Consider the following 16286-nt stretch of genomic DNA (forward strand, 5'->3'; position numbering starts at 1 on the left):
AAATAAGGATTTAAGACGTTGATAATTTTAATACTTACTAAAGGGATCTTTAGCAATAATTGAACTCAAAGTTTCTAATGGTTCTGATTCACCCTCCTTGTTAATAGCCTTTACTCGGAATTTGTACTCGTGTCCTGGGACTAGGCCGTCAACGTTGAAATCTGGTACATCGGATTTGCCAATTTGCAACCAAATACCCGTATCTGGGTCGAATTTTTCTACTAGGTAACCCTCTATTGGTTCACCTCCATCGTCCTTTGGTTTTTTCCACTTTAGCTTACAACCATCCTTGTGTACATCTGAAACTTCTAAAGGACCTTCAGGCTGGCCAGGTTTAGCTAGTCGTAAAAATTCAAATTAGTTACAACAACGTGTTTTATAATATAAACAAGGAATTTAAGAACTTACTAATAATATTTATTTGGAATTCTACTTGGTCCTGACCATAAAGGTTGTGTGCAGAGATTTTGTAGAGTCCTGTATCTTTCCTTTCTGGTTTGTTATTTACGTATTTGGTGTTATAGGGAATATTCTGCACATAACTAGTGTTATGAATAGATTTGTTGTTTTGATTCCAAGTAACATCCGGGGCGGGTTCGCCACTGACATTAATATCCAAGAATATTGGTTCTCCAGCCTTCATGTTATATGTTCGAATATTTTTCCGGTCAATTTTCGGAGCCACTATTAAATAAGATAAGCATACATTAAAAATACAACTTTAGTTTTAGCTAGTTACTTATACAATTCTAGGATCTTTAAGGATAAGGATCATGGTAGGTTTTTGGATCATACGGAAACCGGATCGTTTTAAAATCATTATAATATTTATAGTATTAATACCATATTTTAAAAATAGAATACAAATGAAAAATTATTAGTTTTTCTATTCCAGTCGTGTCTCAAAATCATGTCTTTATTCTTTTTACAATGAGGGGAAGCAGATTCAAGAATAATCTGAACTTTGAAAACTGTCTTTTAAATTTATAAAGAAATAATTTAATATTTAAGAATAATTTAGCAAAAACAAATAATAAAAAAAGCAAATAAATAATAACAATCAAACAAAGAAAACAACAAAAAGTTTATTATTCGCTTACATTTTCTTGGCTTGGTAATAACAGGTTTGCTTGCGTCAGATGGTTTGCCGGGCCCTGCTGCATTAACTGCTTTAATTCGAAATTCATATTCACAGTTTTCGTTTAGATTTGGCACAGTCGCTTTGCACTCATCGCCAAGGCCAGGAGCTTTAACTTCTGCTCCTTTTATCCATTTGTCAGTACCCTTTTCGCGTTTTTCAACTACGTAGTCAGTGATAGGGGATCCACCATCGTTAATTGGTGGCTTCCACACCAAGTCCACATGATCTTTATCCCAGTCTACAGCTTCTGGAGTTCCTGGCTTTCCAGGCTCGTCGAAAGGATTTTTAGCTATAATGGAATGATCTCCATTCAAAGGTTCCGATTCACCTTCAGTGTTAACTGCGAGTACCCGGAACTTGTATTCATGACCAGGCTCTAAATTGTTTAACTCAGCGAAGGGTTCCTTAAAGCGACCAGATGGCAGCCATCGCCCATTCTCGACGTCCATTTTTTCAACAATATAGTGTTCTATCGGCAACCCTCCATCGTCTAGGGGAGGGTTCCATTTTAGCTTGCATCCTTCACTGTGTACATCTGAAACTCTCAGAGGTCCATCTGGTGGCGCTGGCTTGTCCAACACAATGATTTCAAATGAAGCCTCGTCGCGTCCAGAATCATTTTCGGCTTTAAGAGTGTATTTTCCAGAATGGAATCGCTTTGAAAATGGCACTGCTAGTTTAGTTCGATAGGACTCCATATCAATATTGTAGTCATCATCGTCATTTTCAAGTCGAACTTTGTTATGCAACCAAACTTTTGTAGCAGGAGGTTCTCCGGACACTTTAATGTCGTACCGAATGTGTTGTCCAGCCTTAATCGTAATATCCTTGATGTTGGTTCTATCAATTTTGGGTGGGGCAAATCTATCCTTTGCTGTCATCTGGTCTGAAGGTTCGGAGGGCTTGCTTTTCCCTGCCTTGTTAACTGCTTGAACTCTAAACTGGTACTTGTTGCCTGAGATTAGGTCGTTAACACGGGCTTTACATTCAGGCGTATTAGTTTCAAGAGCTTTTTGCCACTTTCCTGTATTGGGGTCTTTTCTTTCGACGATATAGCCGGTGATCGGAGCTCCGCCATCGTCTTCTGGAGCCCTCCACTTAATATCACAGTGGTTAGCTGACCAATCAATGATTTGCGGCTTACCAGGGGTGTCGGCAGCATCGAACGGATTCTTGGCTTTCGTCGGAGTTTCAGTTACTAAAGGTTCTGATTCGCCCTCAGAATTAATAGCTTTTACTCTAAACAGATATTCCTTGCCTTCCGTTAGACCTGTCACATCGGCTTCAGGGGACTTAGTTGTAAGAACAGGAACCCAACGACCAGTTTCCGTATCCATGCGTTCGACGACATACTGCTCTATGGGCTCTCCGCCATCATCTTCAGGCTTCTCCCATTTAAGGTGCACACTATCGGCCGTTACATCAGATACAGCTAGCGGGCCCTTGGGCTTACTTGGCTTGCATAGCACCTCCAGCTCCACTTCTACCGTGTCGGTACCAGAATCATTTTTAGCAGTGACGATATAAATGCCTCGATCAACTCTTTTCACTTTTGGCATAATGAATGTAGTTTTATAGTCTTCGTTTTCTATTTTTATGTGTTCAGAAGATTTTATTTCAGTTCCATTATAAGTCCATGTTATTTTAGCCGGAGGCTCTGCTTTCACTGCGGCCTCCATATGCAGCATTTGCCCGCTGCGCATAATTTTTTTACTGAGATTCTTTCGATCAATATGTGGTTTCAGGAATCGAGGTTTGGCTACAACTGTTTTTGAAACATCGCTAGGGTCACTTGGTCCTGCCTTGTTAACGGCCACAATTCGAAACTCGTATTCATGTCCTTCTTCTACACCGGTAACAGTACCATTATTTTTATCTCCAGGAACTGTAGCAGCGTCCACCCAAGCACGGCCAGACTTATCTCTCATCTGTATAATATATTTTTGGATTGGTGCCCCACCATCGTTCTTCGGCGGATCCCACGACAAGTCGACGAAATCTTTATCCCAATTAGTGGGTTCGGGTCTGCCAGGCTTGTCTGGTTCATCAAAGGGATTTTTCGCAATAATTGGTTTTTCTGTTTCCAAGTCTTCAGATTCCCCTTCTTTGTTAACGGCTCTTACACGGAACTTATATGGCTTTCCTTCCTGAAGGCCAATCACCTTCGCCTCAGGTTCAGTACTTTTTCCACATGGTAACCACTGACCAGTGTGGGGATCAAGTTTTTCTATTTCGTAGTAGTCAATAGGCGTACCGCCATCATCATCTGGTTTTTCCCACTTAAGCTTGCAGCTGTGTTTGGTTATATCATTGGTTTGCAGAGGACCTTTTGGTTTCCCTGGCTTGCCCAGGACTGTAACATTCAGTTCAGCTTCGTCTTCACCAACTTCGTTTGTAGCTTTTATGGTATACTTCCCGCTTTGAGATCTCTGAGCGCGCATAACAAAGAATTTTGTATTGTAATCAACGTTATCGATTTTTAGACTTCCCTCGATGCTTTCTAAGGGCAAACCATTGAAGAACCATTCCACTTTCGGAGCTGGCTCCCCCTTTATGTTAATATCCAAGCTAATTGATAAACCAGTTTTAACGACCAGGGGTTTTAAATTTGTTCGGTCAATATATGGTTTCACTAAATGATAATGATATAATAAATATTAAAATATGTATGGCAATGATAGTATAAATAACTTACAGAATCGAGGCTTTGCTATGTGCCAATTAGTTTGCTCCGATGGGTCAGATAGACCCGCCTTGTTGACCGCACGAACTCTGAATTTGTACTGCTGTCCTTCTTCAAGCTTTTTGACTACGCCCTTACAAACTGGACTATCTGTTTCGATAGCTTTTACAAATTCTCCCGAATCTTTATCCATTATTTCAATCACATAACTGGTAATAGGAGAGCCACCATCTCGAATGGGGGGCTCCCATTTCAGTTTAACATGGTGCTCATCCCAGTCCTCAAGCTCCGGTAGCCCAGGGGGAGCAGACACATCGAATGGATTTTTGGCAGTAATAGCTGACTCAGTTTCCAGGGGTTCTGAGTCACCCTCCTCGTTAACAGCCTTAACTCTGAACTGATAGCGATGATTTGGTTCCAAACCCTTTATTTCAATATCAGTCTTTTCTGGATCAACCGAACCGGCTGGAACCCATTTACCAGTGGCTGTATCCATTTTTTCTACTACATAGCCTGTGATGGGTAAGCCTCCATCATCCTTTGGCTTTTTCCATTTAAGCTTGCAGCCTTCCTTGTGAATATCAGAAACCTCCAACGGACCTTCCGGCTTTAAGGGCTTATCTAATATAATGACTTCGACCACAGCTTCGTCTATGCCATTTATATTTTCAGCACGTAGCTTATACTCTCCACTTTGCTTGCGAGTTGGATCTAGTAATGTAAGTTTGGTATTGTAGTCTTCATTTTCTAACCGTACTTGCCCCGTGGGCGATAGTTCGGTCTCTTTAAAGAACCAAGTCAAGGTAGGCGCCGGCTCTCCCTTAACGTCTACATCAAATTTAACCGTTTGACCAGCACGAACTTTGATGGGCTTCATTTTTTCTCTGTTTATACATGGCTTAACTAAAAAAAGAAAGTTCAAATTTTATTTTTAATGTCATAACAAAAGGCTGTAAAATGAAATGGACTAAGCCGGTCGATGAAATTGTAGAAGATATGCTTTTGGCTTAACTTTTAAATGAAAGCAGTCGAGATATATATAAAAATAAAAACAATATATATTTATATATATATAGCATCAATTTGGTTGTAGACAAATTAAAGTAAACAGTCTTACGATTTTTCGGCTTAGCCAAATGAGGTTCGGTTGCATCGCTGGGTTCGCTGGGGCCGGCTTTATTTACTGCCCTTACTCGAAATTGGTATACATTGCCTTCAATAAGACCTTCAACAGTTGCTTCAGGGGCGGAAGTCTAAGTATACAATTTTTTTAAAATAAATTTGCTAGGATTCAATTTGCATTCGCAGGGCTTGTGAAGCGGAAATAAAATTACTTACATTGGTGACAAGCACTTCATCCCAAATGGGTGAGAATTTATCTTTCTTTTCAATTATGTAATTAATGATTGGAGCACCTCCATCAGACTTGGGTGGTTCCCAGCTCAACTTTACCATATGCTCGTTGTAATCCTCAATTTTGGGTGTACCTGGCTTAGTGGCAGCATCATAGGGATTTTTCGCTATAATACTGCCATCTGTTTCCAGAGGTTCAGATTCTCCCTCCTCATTTATTGCCTTGACCCGAAACTGATATTCGTGCCCTTCTTGAAGACCACGTACATCAAATTCGGTATCATTGCCTGAGGTGCGTCCGACCGGTACCCATCGACCTTGTTTTTTATCAAACTTTTCAACCTGATATGCTGAAATTGGTTTCCCACCATCGTCATCAGGTTTTTTCCATTTTAGTTTACAGCTGTCTTTTGTTACATCCTTAACATCCAAAGGTCCCTTGGGTTTTCCTGGTGGTGCTAGAATGTTGACCTCAACAGTAGCTTCATCCTGGCCGTGTTCATTTACAGCAACTATTTTATAAATGCCCGTATGTTTACGAACAGTATCAATTATAGAAATCTTTGTATTGTATGGGATGTTCTTAATTTCACTGCTGCTTGGTAATTCCTCCGGCTTAAGCTCTGTATCATTTTGATACCATGTTATTGTAGGTGCGGGCTCACCACGAACATTAACATCGTATTTGATAGGTTTTCCGGCGCGAATCAACAAGGGTTTTAAGTTTGTTCGGTCGATGCGAGGTTTTACTGTAAATAAAATAAAAATATATTAGATTTTTTTGGTCAATGAACTATTACTTGCGCAACATCGATATAACAAAGTCTAAACTCACATTTTTTATATTTCACAATCTGAGGGACACTAGCATCTGATGGAGGTGATAGTCCGGCTTTGTTTACTGCTATTACACGGAACTGATATTCACCATATTCCTGAAGACCCGCGACTGTGGCTTCCAGTTGGTCTCCCGGTATTTCTAAAGCCTTTTCCCAATCAGGCTTATTTTTATCTTTCTTTTCGATTATGTATTTCTGAATCGGGGCTCCTCCGTCATTACTAGGTGCTGACCATTTCAAACTCACACTTTGATTATCATAATCAGTAACCTCAGGAGTTCCTGGTTTGTTGGGCTCATCAAACGGATCCTTTGCTACGACGCCTACCAACGTGGTAAGTGGTTCCGACTCCCCTTCCTCATTTACGGCAGAGACGCGGAACATATACTCTGATCCAGGATTCAAGCCGGTCACCGCAAAGCTCGGTGGCTCCTTATCGCCAGCAGATCTTCCAACTCGAACCCATTTTCCCGTTGCTGTGTCCATTTTCTCTACTACATATTCCTTAATCGGTACTCCACCATCATCTTCAGGTTTCTTCCATTGCAGCTGGCACCCATTTGCAGTGACGTCGCTTACTGCAAGAGGACCCTTTGGTGCACTAGGTTTTCCCAGCACAACTAGTTCCACGGTCTCTTTGTCAACGCCATTACGGTTTTCTGCCTTTAAAGTATAGAACCCGCTGTCCTTACGCAAAGCATTTGTTATGCTGAAGTCAGTGTGATAGTCTACGTTTACTATCTTTATTCGGTCTCCGTTGGTTAATGGGACATCATCCCTCCAACTCCAGTGAAGTTCTGGTATTGGTTCCCCGATGACATCAACTGACCATTTATGTGTACGTCCACTTTTAATTGTTACTCGTTTAAAGGTAGATCGATCGATTTGCGGTTTAACTATATGTTTTATGAATACACAAAATTTGTTTCATTTATATTAACTTTGGTGCCAATCCAAATATTTGTTTTCCAATATTAGATACTTAGTAAAAGCGTTGCAAGTAAAGCTGATGCAAGTTTTTGCGACGTGGTTTCCTATTGGCAGCATTGATAAGAATTTAAATTGCACATGCATAAATGTGATTATATATGGAGAAAGAAGAAAACTTTGGTAAGCCGATGCTAATATACGCTTACAATTAAAAGTCTACTTTTTGTTATAATATACTTGAGAAAAGGTGTAATTTTATGTTTTATACCTAATTTTTTAAAGCGTACATAGGGACAGAAAAAGTGACTCTGTAGCGATGATAATGAAATGATCGGTACGATCTTAAACTATTTTAATTAAAAAAAGAACACTGCAATTTACAAACAATACTTTAACAATTCTAATAAAAATATGTCTGACAACAATAATACTTAATAGTTTATGAAATGCTATGCGACTTGTGTATAAATGTTAAGCCAAAGCAAGTATACAAATAAAATAAAATGATTTTTTGCGGACTTACGATTTTTGTGCTTGCAAAGGTGATTGTCGGTGGGCTGGGAAGGCTCCGATGGACCTGCCTTGTTTACTGCCCTCACTCGGAACTGATAGACCATTTTTTCTTTTAGGCCATCCACCGTACACTCTGGGGTGGGGTCCTCAGTTTTCGCCACTTCACTCCAAGTGGGTGAAAATTTATCTTTAATTTCAACAACGTAGTGGGTTATTGGACGGCCGCCATCTGAAGGAGGTCGCTTCCATTTTAAAAGAACACTCTTGTTATCGTAATCATCAATAACTGGTTGGCTGGGTGGACTTGGAGGGTCATAGGGGTTCTTTGCCAAGATGGAATCCGATGTCTCTAGTGGCTCTGATTCGCCTTCTTTGTTAATAGCTTTGACGCGGAACTTGTATTTCTTGTTAGGCGTCAGTCCCTTAAAGTCGAAAGAGGTTTCGTTTGGACCCACTTCACCGGCAGGAATCCAGCGGCCCGTCTCTTCGTCCATGCGTTCTAAAGCATATCCAGTTATTTCACAACCACCGTCATCCTCTGGACGCTTCCATTTCATTTTAATATGGCTGGCTCGAACCTCTTCAGGTTCAAATGGTCCCCCCAGGTGCAAGAGGTCGATCGAGGACCACAACATTGGCTTCTGACTCAATTGTGCCTGAACTGTTCGACAGTACTAATTTGTATTTGCCTGTATCCTTTCGGACGGATTTTTTAATAGTTATTGATGAATTTCTTTCCAATTGATCTAAGCAAATTCGCTGGTTGTCGAACTTTAGGTTATCAGTTCCCTTTAGCCAAGTTGCGGTAGGTTCCGGCTCACCGTCATATTTGACATCGAATCGAATAGTTTGTCCCTTCTTTACTGTTATGTTTTTGAGGCCATCCCCGACAAGGAAGGGCTTTACGAAACGACATTTTGCAATAATGGATTTAGTTTTGTCGCTAGGTTCACCTGGGCCTGCCTTATTTACAGCACGGACTCGGAATTCGTACTGTTGGCCCTCTTTCAGTCCATCAACGGTAGCAGCTCTTGCATCGCCGTCCACTTCCTTTCCCTTTACCCAATCGTTGGAGAACTTTTCTTTGTATTCTACAATATAAGCAGTTATGGGATCTCCGCCGTCACTCTCGGGGGCTTCCCACTTCAGATCCGCATGGTCTTTATCCCAATCAGTAAGGTCAACTTCCCTGGGCTTTCCAGGCTCATCCCATGGATCTTTCGCTAATATTGTATTTTTGAATGTTGCTGGATCAGAGGGGCCAATTTTGTTAACAGCACGAATTCGGAATCTGTACTGTTTTTTTGGGACCAAATCGTCGATTTTCTTTTTACACGGTTCAGAAGGCAGAACGTCAACGACAGGCTCCCAGCCTTGTTTTTTACTTAAATCCTGTCGTTCGATCACATATTTGGAAATTGGACTGCCTCCATCGTCAGTGGGCGGCTTAAAGTTAACTACACACGATGTTTGATAAACGTCTGTAATATCAATATCCTGCGGTGGCTGTGGAACATCTTGGCAAATAATCTGTACGTCTTTAGTATCTTCACCCTGGCCATTGGAAATTTTAATTTGATAAGGACCGGATAAATCTCTAGACGGCTTCTTTATTTTGAATGTGACTTTGTCATCAGTTACTGCAACTTCTACGTCTTTAATAGGCAATGGCTTGCCGTCCTTCAATAATTTTGCCTCTACCGGTGTTTGCTTTGTACCAGAAACTAAATAATGAAAATAAATTATTTACTTTTGTATCAAAAAGGATTGAAAGTGTTTGTGAAAAATATAACTATAATATAAAAGTTTTCCTTCATTTAAGAACTTAGCTCTGATTGACAACAATTTATACCTATTTCAGGACACGAATAATAGAAAGACTCATATGTAAGTAACATTATAGTAAATAATATAGTTTGACTGTTATGTTTAAATTCTAACTAACATTAGAAAATTAATGATTTGTTTTAAATTAAAATTTTAGAGAAAATAGCGCGATCAGTGATTTAACTTATAATTCTGTTGGTCCCAAAAAAAGTGCTTCAGCATAGAAACAGGAAAGTTTTTTTTGCAGTGTACCTCGTAACGTTTTTCAAGTGTTTAAGTGTTCTTACCTTTGAATGGTACTTCTACAACCACAGGTGCACTGATAGGTCCGGCAAATTCATCAGGACAATCAATGTTCGGTCTACTTTCCCCTTTCCGAATAGAAAGCTTGCACTTTGAGCTAAGCTGGCCAGACTCGCAAGTTATTTCGCCTTCATTAGACATTTCTAGGCTGTTGAAGATTAACTGATGCTTGCCGCCACCCAAGTTTTTGATCTCAACACTTTCACTCGGTACGATGGGTTCCCCGTTGAATTTCCAATCGCAAGGCGCCGTCTGATCCTGAAGCTCGACCTCGAGAACCAACTTTTCCCTTTCAACTGCATCGGTGTCCTTGAGTTTTTTGTTGAAACGGTTTTGATCTTTAAAATTGTTAATGAAAAAACGTGAAAATGAATTACAATAAATTATTATAGGCGACGCTTAAATCATATTTGTTAAGAAACTGGCAACCCGTAATAAAGTTAATTCTGGCCCACAAGTTGAAATAAATTCCATTTTTATACCCTTGCATAGCAAAAGGTTATTATAATTTCAGATAGATAGAGTGTTAATAAATTATAACTGCGATAAGTAAAGACTTACAGTTAATAATTATTTCTGCCTCTGTGGAGTCGGCATTTGTCGTACACTTAAATTGTCCAGCATCAGTTACCTTACAGTCCTTAATGACTAACTTTCGCTTTCGACCGTCCTTTACAATTTGAATTCTCTTATCGGGTTTTATTTCTTCGCCGTTGCGGAACCACTGCACTTCACCCATTGCATCATCTATTTCACAGGCGAGTGTCACGGTATCCTTTTCTATGCACTGCTGGGATTTTAAGACCTTAACAAACTTGTATGGGTACTCCGTAACCTTTAGGTTGCATTCAGTCTTATCAGGTTGCTTATCCAACTGGCATCTGTAAAGGCCGGCATCCTCGAGAACTGAATCTTTGATAATAAGCTTAAGGTTGCCATTTATGTCCTTGGAGATAAGGTAGCGAGGGTCGTCGGACTCAATTTTCGTGTTATCCTTAAACCAATGCACATTGGCCATACTGCTGCTTACAGAACACTCCAGAGTGGTCTCGTGCTGTGTAAAGCCGTCCAGTTTCTTTTTAAGAGGTTTGGTAAAGGTGTAGGTGGGATCAGCTTCCTCGACATTCAAAAATGCCGTACTTGAAACACCACCGATCTCAATAGTATACTTTCCGGTGTCCTCGACTTTCGGGGTCGTTATAATTAATTGATAAGTATCATTTTCTTGTTTGAACTTAAATTTACTGCCCGTAAACACCTCCTATAATTATTGAATTGTTATAAATTGGAAAATATATTTTGCGAAAAGTGTCAGTGATGTTCATCTCAAATGGGCCTATACTTACGTCTTTTCGGAAAAGCCACTTGGGCTTGCAATTGGGCTTGCTGAATCGGGCTTCGAACACAACCTTTTTGTCCTTTCCCTCTTTTGCAAACTGGTCGATAAGTGGGCTGAGAAATGACTCAACCTTCTGTGCTCACCGATTGTAAGTAGTTACGTTGTCAAAAATGGGAAAAGTTATATAAATTTGATATACGATTACTAAACGGTCTTCGGTATTTTCCATTATACATTTGAATAATCAAGATACTCCGGGTATATACAGGTTTGTGATTTAATTACAGAACCATATATATAAACGAAATACATTGATAAAATGTGTTACTTTTTTGTTAAACCTTTTTGTTTTCCAAAAAACAAAATATGTATTTTAAATACATAAATATAAATATTCAAAACAGCAAAGCATTGGAGTTACAATTAAATGCTTTTAGAAATCAGACTTTATAGAAAGCACACGTATTGCTTAATAAAACTATATTTCAGAATACCACGCTATTTAATTTTTATCTATTCACTTGGTAAATTGATTGTATCTGAGTTTATTTGAAAGTATAGGGGAAATTAAATAAAAGCATATATCCACCAAGTAAAAGGTTGATAAACTAAAATATATAACGAAAGTAACTTTATAGGATAGTAAACGCAAGTTTAAATTTAAATTAAAAATTTTTTTCTTGTATATCTCTGTTCCTTTTTAGTTTTATAATCAACAAATGATGGTATCATCGGCTTGGCAAATATTTTTGAATAGTAAATAACAATTTTGGAACGTAGATCTGTGGTTCGTATTTTATATTTTTTTTTAATCGGCAAAACAAAAATCATTAAAAAAAAATACACGTTAAATTTATATTTCCAGTTGATTGTTGTAGATGATTTTGACAAAAATTCTTTCCATCACCAACCACAAAACTTAAACCAATTTAAAATCTCGAATTTCGAGGTGTTAGGTACAATGTTTTGTATTTAAAAAAAAAAAAAAAATTGCATTCGATTTGAAACCATTTTCAGCACATTGTGTAAATAAAATACTAAGCAATAAAGATGAAATGTTGTCGTGGAAAACTCTTCATGGTATGACACGTAGTTCGAGAAACCAAAATTCAAATTTAATCTATACAAAGAAATCGCTTCTTTTTTTCTGAGCATTTTGTAGGACAACTTGTTGTGGTTAACATCGAAATCAAGACCAAAAATACGAAATAAAAACTGTTTTATTTCTTAAAAAAAAAAACAACAAAATTCAATAATTGACTTGGTCACTGAAAATGTATAAAAGTATTATTTTGAAATAAAAAGTAATTAGAAAAAGAGAACGAAGCGCACCTCTTCTCGCCGAAAAGGATGTAATATCGGCCAATCGGGAATCAGTTCAGCTAAAGATGGTCTACGCGATCCTGGACCCTACATATTGATTTGAAAATTCGTGTAATACATTTTTCAGTTTAAAAGACCTTATTCATAATGTTGCTTCTACTAAAATAAATAAAGGAAATATAACTGACTTACTCGTAAGATCGCTATCCGAATTCAAATAATTTTTTTGTATATAATTTTGTTCATTATTGAAAAGACAGAATGAACCTTAGGTTGCTGGCAAAGTTCGTTTGCAATTTGTATAGATTCAGTGTATAAGCTTTAGCAAATGAGAAGTGTTTAAAAAAGAGGAGCATACTAAGGAATAAGGAATCAACGCTATTCTAACCATAATTGAAGTGCCAATAAATGATAGAGATTTCCACACCGTTCGAGTCGTATAAAACCATATAATCTGTGTCTTACCCTTTCGACTTTTTTAAGGGCCGGCAACGGTTTTTCCGTTTCTTTTAGGTCACCCCAATTGGGGTCCTGTTCGTCTTTGTCCCATTTTTGATAACGTCGTTTTTTGAGCATGGCACGGAAGTCCATGCCGCTAGAATCTGATACATAAAGCTGCATCTCGGCTGAATCCTCCCCGTGTATGTTTGACACAACAATCTTGTACTTGCTCTCATCGTTGGGCTTGCACTTACGCATACACAAGGTAATTGTGTTTGTCTGCCCATCCGTGAGGAACTTAAACCGACCGCCCTCGAGAATCTCACTAACTCCCTTGTAGAACTTGAATGTGGGTGCTGGACTGCCTTCGACCCCAACCGTGAGGTAGGCAGTTGAGTCTAAAAAACAAATACAAAGCATGCACACGTTAACAAATACAAAATGGTTAGTCACTTATCACAGAATGTGTAGATTTCAGTATTAGTATAGTAATATTAGAAAATTTCTATATATTGGGAAAGGCAAAGGTAATAAAAAATCAACAGTTTTCATTTTTAGAATAAAAGTTGTGACTTAAATTTTAGTCACAATTTAATTTGAAAAAAAAACGACATTATAATTTCGTCTTCACCTTTTTTTTTTATAAATGTTTCTCAAATTATTAGTCGTTACAAAACTTGATAATCTGAGAATCTTAGTTATGTGATAACAAAATTATAATTTCTTATTACCCTTGCAGAGAATATTATAATCTTAGACAGATGTTTGCAACGCGGTAAAGACGACATTTTAGACCCCATAAAGTATATTTATTCTTGATCTGCATCACCGCCTGAACCTATCTAGATCTAGATCAAAAATATTCTATATATCAAGCACAAAAAATAACGAATTTTATTGATAAAGTCATAGGAAATTATAATACCGCTAGTTATTTATCTAGTATGATGATCAGTTTAGAGTTAATATTAACTTTTTCGAGGTCAGAGGTGTCTCCTTCATATGAATTTAAAATCACAAAAATCAAAGGTTTATATCCGAAGAAGGACCGCAAAAAATATAACAAATGATTAAGATCACGAAATTATAACGTCGTTTCCTTGTAGCGAAGGAGTACATAACAGTAGACCTTATTGTCGACTCTGTAAGGATCGGACTAACATTAGGAAAACACTTGGATACTACAGATTTGTTGTACGTCTAGTTTTATAGTCTTAAGATCTAACTGTAGGGGTATATATGTAAGCTTCGGCTCGCCGAATCTGGGTGAAATTATTAAACTAACTTTATTTATCAAATAAAGATTCGTCAATCTGCTCAGTAAAAATTAAAATAATTTTGCTCACAAGCCCTTGTGTTTGTTAACACCAACAAAGTGATTTTTTTTAACTTATGTATGCATACCTTCCACGACAGAGTACGACTCTTGGACATCGACAATTGAGGGAGGACCGCCATCACCGACATCGCGCAATGGGGTAGAAGGCTTGTTTATAAGATCTTCTAGATCTTGCACGCTGGGACGGCGCACATCGATCGACGGTCTTCTCCGCTGTTGGGCGAACACATTTACATTGACACAGACGGTGATAGATGCACAAAAAATATAAACAGGAAAACAATTGTAAGTGTTAATGGTGGGAGGAGGTTGTGATTTTAAAATGTCTGGATAACATTCAATATGTGTAACTTTGAATTGAATGAGGCTGAAAAATAGTCAGGCATGTTCCGATTTATTCTTAAAAAATCATTTTTGAATTTGTAGGAATCGGAAAAGGCTTGAATAAGACTTTTATATTATTTGTTACATAAAAGATAAGAATATAATAGGCATTCCGCTCACAGTGTCCGAACAATTAACCATACTGTAGAGCAACTCTCAAGGCAACGTTAAATCTACGAACTTATACTACTTTTTGTAGAAGGTTAGACAAAGGAATGAGCATTGTTAATACAAATAAATATAAAATCACGTCCTAGAAAAACTGTGTAGTACATTAATGAAGACCAGGCAAGAATATATATATATATATCTACATAAACCCAGTGCATTATTTATTTATAATTACAAAAAAAAAATAAGAAACAGCACTGTCGATTACGCATGCAATGCAGTATAGGTGAAAAGTCTGGATTGGTATGTAGCTGTTCCACTTTGGAAGCAGTTTTTACTTGTTTGAAATTAACACTAACTGATATATAATATAATATATAGTTGACAGAGCAAATGAGTTATTTATTTAAATGATTGAAATTAAGGTCCCGATTGAGGATATGGGAAAATAATGGATAATTGATTTTTTTCGAGTTGTTTTATGAAATTTTTTATACTTCAGACTTTTAAACAAGTTACTATTTGTCATGTGGACTTCAGTACTCCATTAAAGAATGGATAGTTAAGCACATATTAAATATGCTTAGGATTGGAGTCTGTTCAATCAAAAAACGTAAAGGCATAAATTCCTTTTCAATGCACACATAAAAATAATAAATATTGTACCTAAATAATTCGCACTTCATCAGAAAATGGTAAATGTCGAATTTTAAAAATTATTATTTGCTCTTATAACGTAGAAACCAGCAAATATAATTTTGGATTGAACTTATATTTTTTTTATTAAAATAGAAATATTGTATTCATATAAATTCATCATGGTTAAGGTCCACGATATTAATTGAAATAATTTTAAACTATCAAAAATTGTTGAAAATCCTTCGGTACACGGACTTGGAGAATATGGCATACGATCTGGCATACGATTTAAGAAAAACATGAGTATTTACACCGGATGTTACACATATATAATATTTAACTCCTACTTATCAAATAAATATAAATTCCATTCAGCTCCATAATCATTAAAATGCAAGCGAACACATAGTAAAAAGATAATGATCAGTAAACTGGACCATTGTTTCGAGACCTGTTTCGTGTCACCCATATCTCCGGGTCGTTGTTGCTTGTGCTAACGTATTCGAGAAAAATAAAAGTGGGAAATATGTGAGTACGCCATTGAACTTCACGTTGGTTTCATTTGATTTATGCAAATTTATATATTTTTAAAATGATATTTATATTTTTGAAATGACCTGAATCTTTGAGAGAGGATTATTTTAATCGTTTGTTTCAAATTGCATTGTCATTAATATAGTGTGGCTATGCAAACTGACACGGAAATGTAAAACAGTAACATACACTGCGAAAAAATAAGAGATACCATTCTGATACCATTCTAAATGTGTACATGCTGGAGCAATAACTAAATGAAAAATGAATTTATTGTTAGGATATAAAAAATAACAAATCAATGATCTCTACTACAATTTTAATCGGCTACAATTAAAAATAATGGATGCAATAGGGATTAGATTTATGAAGAATTTTCAATACAATCTTTACCAGGTCAATCTTGAAGTAAAGGTATTTAAAATTATTTAAAACACTACAAATTCGATTTACTTCTACGGGTGCGTGGATGAGGGAGCGGTATAACATGATTAGTGTAACTTTAATCGAGTTGTAAGTCAAAGGATCGGTTTTCGACATGTCTTCTAAGATTCTCTTTAACAATGTGTTTGTGTTGTTTGGAGATG

At 37.3% G+C, this 16286-nt stretch overlaps 1 protein-coding gene across 1 annotated transcript in view; it reads right to left on the reverse strand.

The window, feature by feature from the left end:
* The window catches only part of LOC108095003 (twitchin), a 51279-nt gene that overhangs the window by 15737 nt on the left and 19256 nt on the right, over positions 1–16286 (reverse strand). Inside the window, 14 exon segments of the mRNA XM_043207609.1 lie at positions 39–338; positions 409–684; positions 1101–3773; positions 3837–4727; positions 4942–5077; positions 5163–5926; positions 6013–6912; positions 7470–8061; positions 8063–9183; positions 9574–9927; positions 10151–10850; positions 10936–11061; positions 12717–13090; positions 14097–14244. Coding sequence (XP_043063544.1) covers positions 39–338; positions 409–684; positions 1101–3773; positions 3837–4727; positions 4942–5077; positions 5163–5926; positions 6013–6912; positions 7470–8061; positions 8063–9183; positions 9574–9927; positions 10151–10850; positions 10936–11061; positions 12717–13090; positions 14097–14244 — 9355 coding nt within the window.

This window comes from Drosophila ficusphila, unplaced genomic scaffold (assembly GCF_018152265.1).
Source record: "Drosophila ficusphila isolate 14025-0441.05 unplaced genomic scaffold, ASM1815226v1 contig_220, whole genome shotgun sequence".
Taxonomy (NCBI): domain Eukaryota; kingdom Metazoa; phylum Arthropoda; class Insecta; order Diptera; family Drosophilidae; genus Drosophila; species Drosophila ficusphila.